This window comes from Hyposmocoma kahamanoa, unplaced genomic scaffold (genome assembly GCF_003589595.1).
Source record: "Hyposmocoma kahamanoa isolate Upper Pololo Valley unplaced genomic scaffold, ASM358959v1 226, whole genome shotgun sequence".
In the NCBI taxonomy this organism is placed as follows: domain Eukaryota; kingdom Metazoa; phylum Arthropoda; class Insecta; order Lepidoptera; family Cosmopterigidae; genus Hyposmocoma; species Hyposmocoma kahamanoa.
This window is the reverse complement of record NW_020653745.1, coordinates 2082813-2090157: the sequence shown is the minus strand read 5'-3', so window position 1 is coordinate 2090157 and position 7345 is coordinate 2082813. Positions and strand designations below refer to the sequence as shown.

Sequence of the window (7345 nt, the reverse complement as noted above, 5' to 3'; positions counted from 1 at the left end):
GACAGATTGCCTTTTCCTCTGAAGAAATACGTCTAGGTACTAGTATGAAATGTATATGTTACTGTAAAAGCCCGTTTATTGGTTAAATCTTTGGTTGTACCAGTAAATCATAGGATTTACCGACATGAGTTGGACGTAAGGATTTATAAAAGAGTGCGGATTTTTTCTGGCTTTTTTTACTTTTTTTTACTATTTAATTTGGTACATGCTAGGTTTTACTATTGACGGCTGGTAAACGTTGGTTTTGGGAATAAAACAATGAGTACTTTTTAATAATTTATATTACTAATCAGCCAATTCCTTAACTATTTGAAAATTCGTAGAAAAGTAGCCTGCTTGTCGGTTTTCTATCGGATATATTTCGGGCGCTGTGGCAGTGCCCCTCAGATCTTTCCGATTTAAAGCTCTGAATGGCACTGCAACTGTTATGGACAAGCGTGTAGCTTACCACCAGGCGCACGACTTGGTCGTCTCGTCACTTAATATTATTAAAAAAATTAAATAAATGGTTGATTCCGAATAATATTGACAGTGTTGAATTAATAATTTTGGAAAAAATGTGTTGTAAATAAAATTGAGGACATACTCTGATTATAAAAATTTCCACTATATAGAAAAAAAATACAAACGTACCTCGAAATTTTGCAAGATAATCTCAGTACAGAGTACTAAAAAAACCGACCTCAAAAGTACGTGGAATTACATATTAATTACCAAGTTTTATTGAAATCGGTTACCGGGAAGTGCGCAAACCCGGATTCATCCCCTTGTTCGCACTATACGGGACTTGCCATTGGAGATAGTAAAAATCGGTTGTCACTACTCAAAGTATATTGAGAGAGAAAAACGCCTTGAATTAAAGAATAGCAAAATCAACCATTAAAATAATTGCTCATTATACCAAAATTTAGGCGCTATTTATAAAAATGAATCTTCATGCGTGAACAGCCACCCTTAGAGGTGGATGATTTTCTTCAAATTAAATGGGACCTCTATGGAGGTACCCTCTTTCCAACAAAAAAAAGAATCATGAAAATTGATTCACAAATATCGGAGTTATCGCATAACATACATACAAAAAAAAAGACCATACAGTCGAATTGAGAACCTCCTCCTTTTTTTGAAGTTGGTTAAAAACCGCTATATTCAATAGATACTTTATATATACCAATGATTTTTTTTTATATCAACTGAACTAAACAGAATACGGAGAGTGATACACATTTTTCAAATGGTTTTAATTTCGTATGTCAAAAAAATAAATTCTTAAATATCCTGCCGCGCGACCCAAGCAAAGTAAACCGTGTTAGTACGGGAAAAATTTGAATTCGAACTCAGGTAGCATCAACTTTTAATGGGACATGCATTTTACTGACCTTGCCTCACGGATAGCGTCGACCCAATGCACGCAATCTACTTCAGACGCTGCACGCAGCTCGTACTGTCGCTGAGTCTCGCGCCGGTACGATATAGTGAAGCAAAACTGCAAAAACAATACAAGAAGTACTCCAAACACAATATGAGAGCAAATTGAGAGTTTAAATATTACTTTAAATTAAAAAATGGTAAGGAAGAGTAGAAATAGAACGTCTGTCACTGCCTGTGTTTTCTATAATCTATACGAACTTTATAAAGAGACATTAAACATTTGACATGTATGTATGAATTTTATATTTTGGACATATAAATTTAGTAGTTTGCACGGTTAGTAACGTAGTACCTATATTTTAATTGAAATTTAATTATTGTCATTTCAAGACTGTACGCCCGACTTGGATAAGAACCTGTGAATCAAATTACATGTAACACTTTTATTCTCCCAGTTCATACAATACATTTTTCTGACTTCGAATTTCTGACAGTTTTAAGCCATTTACGAGTGATTTGATTACCAACAAGTTGATGGTTTTATAGCCAATGCTCAGTAAATGAATAATAACAACACAAGTTGACCTTTGATGGACTTTACTGAACGAGAATAAACAGCTGCGTCCGTTGGAAATCTACAAAGAATTTTCCACACGCTTGTTCTGAGAATTTCTTGCAAGGCTAGTTATTACGCAGAGACACAATAAGGTTAAATAGGTTAAGGACGGTTCGCTGCTTCAAGGTGAGGTGCACTGCTCCTCCCCGGTGCTCCCGTGGGTCGTTGGAATTTATTTCCAGTTCTCTAGACCCTGAAACTTTGATTACCTTGCAAATTGCACGATTCCGAGTCGAGTGAAAAATCATTCGGGATTTAAAAAAGTGAAGGATTACGAAAATAAAATTGTCTCTTAAACAAGATTTTGTAGTATTTTTGCCTCCTCCAGTAAGATGGCTTTCAGACGACAATTCTTTCAATAGCTATTCTTGTCATTTCGCGCCCTCCATGTAAGAAGGCCACATCTGCACAATGACAACTTTTTAGGAGAGAGGATTAACTCTCTTGAAAAGCTTGCAGATGTGTCCTTCTTATTTTGCATTTGCAAACAAATTTAAATTTGCATGCGAAAAGTGGCCACACGTTCGAAATAAATCGGGAAGGGGTCACTTGAGTGTTTCAGTTTTCATAATATATGCTCTTTGATGTTGAATAAGGCTCTTTTCAACCTACGAGATGACAGGTAACATGGGAAATACCTTCGAGGCACAGAATTAGAATGCAGTGAAATTATCTATTTATGTAATATTTGCTTTGAAAATTAGTACTTCCGTCATGGCGGCCTTAAAGGGTCATTTAGATGGAGAGGGTTTATCGCACACTTCGTGGCGAGAAATCGCGCGCTACCATTGGCAAGGGCATATATGTAGCTCGATTCTCACCGACTTGAAGTTTTCCACGTATATTATCAAATAGTATTACGAATATTTTGAAGTTATTTAGTACATTTTGTGCTAAATTTTAAGCGTAGAATAACTTAACTAGTGAAATGAATGGTATTAAATGATACTAAGTATCTTGTATAGTGTTGGGTCATGGAAAAATTTCCATTTTGAAAAATTCATAATAACCTGAATATTTTTTCTTTATTTTTCTGTATTTTTGACACATTTGACTATAATAACGCTCACACTTTGACTGTTGATACCTGTCAAAATTTGAAAATACTGAAATACTGATGGAGCGATTATAAAGTTTTTTTTTTACCTATGATCATTGACTTACAATTATATGGACGTCGGGTCCGCGCTAAAAAGTGTCCGCACTTGTAAGGCGCTAAAATCGTATACAGAGCGCGACAGTCTTCATTTGTTCTACTGACAGCGCGATACTGCGATGACATTACAATTTAAATTTCGAATAGGTTGACTTGGGACATTTTTTTCGTGGTTTTTGTATTAGACCCGTCGTCCATTTATTTGTAAGTCAATGCCTATGATATATATTGTTCGCTGTTGTCCAACCATTTTAAATCTCTTTTTTTTCTAATTTGGTTTCAGCTGCACAGTTTTATTTTATGATTCACGCTAAATAAAACTTCAAAAGATGTTTTAAAGCGAAGAACATAATAATGTTAAGTGTGTATTTTCCAATATTTTTCATTTTTCAGAATTTTTTCCGGAAAACTTTCCACTAAGTATTTGAAATTTTTCGACAAATTTCCAACAGTAATCTCGTGTGCTAATAAGTGTTTTGTTTAAGTGTCCCCAAAGCGCCATTTTTGTTAAGGTAGCTGTGTTTTAACCAGAGCAAAACGTTGCTCCTGCTTTACTAACGACAATTTCCACGCCTTGCCACTGTAAGACTATCGTAAAATAATATTTAGGTACAGGCAAGAACTAAAATCTCGCCTGCGATTATGTCATGTCGTGCTTACATGACATAATGTCAAGCTTACACGTAGAAACTTGTTAATATTTTGTCGACAATCGCATCTTACACAAGAAAACTCTCCGTGTAAATGAGTCTTTATTTTATTTAGGAAGGGATTTCAGGGTCGCTTCATTTAGGGTATGTGTTGCTCCTCATCACTGCGACCCTCATGGAAGGGATACTAAAGCTTCAAAATTTATCTACTTATGTTTATAGGTACACAATTTGTTTTGTTTTCTGACTACCACCACCTTGGCTCTTCCAAGGTTTACAATCATCATGGGAAGCTTGAGCTCAACTTGTAGTGGTCGAAAATGGTACGTACCGAGGCATTTCGTTCCATAGGCGATTTGCTAAGCCGTTCGCAGTAAGAGCCTTCGAGCAACAGCACACCCGTCGGCCGCGTGTTGTTTTCCGACTCGTAGTAGAAGAGCAGGTTCTGTATCAGCAATTTATCAGATTCAATACCTTTGCTACTGAACTCAAATTGTACTCTGAGTACAGTAATTGAGTGTTGGCGGATTGCCGTACATATGCAAGTGAATGACGTGGTTATATCGTACCTGGTAGAGGATGAACCATCGCAATTGCCACTTGGTGTTATCTGAGCTCCTTTTGTGCAAGTATCCAGCCTGAACAAGCAAAAACGTTAAAATTTTATATTATAATAATCTCAGTACAGAGTACTAAAAAAACCGACCTCAAAAGTACGTGGAATTACGTCTATTTGCTAAGTTTTATTGAAATATCCTTAAATTCGCCACTATACAGGACTTGATACTGGAGATAATGAAAATCGGTTCTCACTACTCAAAGAATATTGAGAGAAAAACGCCTTGAACTGGAGAAATAGCAAAATCAACCATTAAAATAATTGCTCCTTATGAAAATGTAGGCGCTATTTATAAAAATGAATCTTCATGCATGAACAGCCACCCTTCGAGGTGGATGATTTCCTTCAAAATGAAATGGGACTACTATGGAAGTATCCCCTTTCCAACAAAAAAATAATCATGAAAATCGGTTCACAAATACCGGAGTTATCGCGTAACATACATGCAAAAAAAAGAAACGTACAGTAGAATTGAGAACCTCCTCCTTTTTTGAAATCGGTTAATTAAAACCTAGAAAAGTATAAGAGCGACTAATTCTAAAATTTTGCGATTAAAACCGAATAATTCGCGACTTTTTCTGGGTGCAATCAGATCTAAGCTAGCAGCTGTCGTTCTCGAGATTCAAAAATGGTGCCACCGGAATAGGTTTATTTCAACGTGGACAGTAAAACACCTTAATAACTTCAAAACGGCGTAACGACTAAATCTAGATTTTTACGATCAGAACCGATTAAATCACGACTTTTTTAGTGTAATCAGATCTAAGCTAGGTGTTATGGCTCTTGAGATTGAGAAATGATGCCGCTGGAATAAGGTTATTCCAGCGTGGACAGTAAGACACCCTTATAACTTTTGAACGGCGGACCGACTAAATACAGTTTTTTACGACTATAACCGACTAAATAGCAGCTTTTTTTCTGGCTAATCAAAGTTCCAAAACTCGACCATTTTCTCACTGGAATAAGGCATACTAAAATATGCCATGTGCATACGAACTATACGATGATATAGACGACTGTGGGTGGTAGAGCGGTGCAGTAGCGTGAGCATACGCCGCTCCCCCACTCTTTCCTCAGACACGTAAAACGCGATACAAACGGGCTTCGAACGCGCTTTTCGCTCACGTTCGTGTAGCTTTGTACATGCGCCTTTGAATCGATACAAACGCCTTAAACACGCGTTCGTGAAACGCGTGTCGTCTACGCGTTAAAAACACACTGTGCGCGTAGTCCCTTAGTCTGTCTGGAATCAACCCAGGACAAAACAAAATGGGAAAAGTTTCTGTAAGCATTTTCTCTCGCATCTCTCATCTTTCGCATGAGGTAAGGATGGTTCTTTTTAATAGTTTCCTACTCTTTGCCTTTATTGTATTTGGTAAAGGGTTGTCTATAATGTTACTACATACATAATAAAAGTGTGGTAAGATGAAAAAGGGGATCCATACTTGCACACTCCTTTGAAAAAAGTTGCCGCTTGTTTTTCTCAGGAGATCTGAAACTTTTAAGATATTTTGAATTAAGATTTACCTGCGAATGGTCGTACTGCGCGCGGTCGGATAGCGCCAACAGCTGCCCATCATTGACGCGTACCGACCGCTGGATCTTAGGGCTCAGCATCCTGCTGACGCCTTCCAGCTGTAACATACATCCTCCTTTAACGCAATGTAATGGATTTAACACAATGTAAAAGGCCTTACTGGATTTTCACGTCACGAAATACGTCCGAAACGTCGTGGTAATTAAAATAATGTTATAATACAAAATAATATATAATACAAATAATACATGATTAAGTCCCAAATTAAAAAATAATAAATAAATGGTTTCTATATTACAATTATATTACAATGTGAAGAGAAAATATGATCTTCACTAATAAACAATAATAGCGAACACAAAATAATGTTGTGAGAAAAATAGATAGCTTTCGGATTGCTGGAAAGTGTTTTTCGGTCAGAAAAGACCACAGTGTCTGAAGAAAAAAAGAAAATTATTTATGCCGTAAATAATTTACAGCACAGTACTAACTACAACACACACATTACAATACAATAATACAATATAATTATACAAGACTTATTACTAAATAATATTGACTAAATAAATTAAGTTCTAAAATTGGAATAATAGAGTGTACGCTGTGCTATTACTATATAACGGCCGAACAGCTACCATGCTGAAGTCCTGGATTCGATTCTCAGGCTGGGAGAAATATGTGTATGGCCTACATTTATGTCTCTCATGAGTTTGGGTGTACTTTGTGGTTGTCTATGTGTGTGTCCATGGCACCCGCGATACAGGGTTTCCCTAGCGCGGGGCTATGAGTGTATTGCGTTATTATTATTACGGAATCCGTCATCCACTCAGCTTAATGTCGTCCCACTGAAAGTGCTGCGACATTGATTTTTAGTGGATCCGTAAACAGCATACATGCGGCACCAATGTGTCAAAGACCATTACGACCCACCTTGCGTACTTTATAAAAATAGGTACAATGTCATGCGCAATTAATTAAAATATGATGAACTGAAATTAGTTTAATAAAATCTCCCACGTGCTATGATCATAATTGTATACAATTTGGTGACTATACAACACCTATAATAAAATGCCAAAAGAAAGCGACTTTTAACACTGACATCATTGACTTACAATTATATGGACGTCGGGTCCACGCTAAAAAGTGTCCGAACTTATAGGGCGTTAAAATCGTATACAGAGCGTCATTCACGCTTTAGTCTTCGTTTGCTCGACTGACAGCGAAGCAAGCAAAATTAGACAGTACTGCGATGACATTACAATTTAAATTCAACGTTTTAGCTTTTTCATATTCCTTTACACTACGTTTAAATACGAGTAGGTTGACTTGGGACATTTTTTTCGTGGTTTGTGTATTAGACCCGTCGTCCATTTATTAGTAAGTCAATGACTGACAT

The 7345-nt window shown here is 36.7% G+C and overlaps 1 protein-coding gene across 1 annotated transcript in view; it reads right to left on the bottom strand.

Moving 5' to 3' along the window:
- Positions 1–5720, bottom strand: part of LOC113228313 (ras-specific guanine nucleotide-releasing factor 1-like) — a 47106-nt gene extending 41386 nt beyond the window's left edge. Inside the window, exons 1-4 of the mRNA XM_026461573.1 lie at positions 5629–5720; positions 4360–4428; positions 4122–4290; positions 1382–1483 (exon numbers count right to left, since the gene is read on the bottom strand). Coding sequence (XP_026317358.1) covers positions 1382–1483; positions 4122–4290; positions 4360–4428; positions 5629–5720 — 432 coding nt within the window. The remainder of the gene's footprint in view (positions 1–1381; positions 1484–4121; positions 4291–4359; positions 4429–5628) is intronic.
- Positions 5721–7345: the final 1625 nt, after the last annotated feature.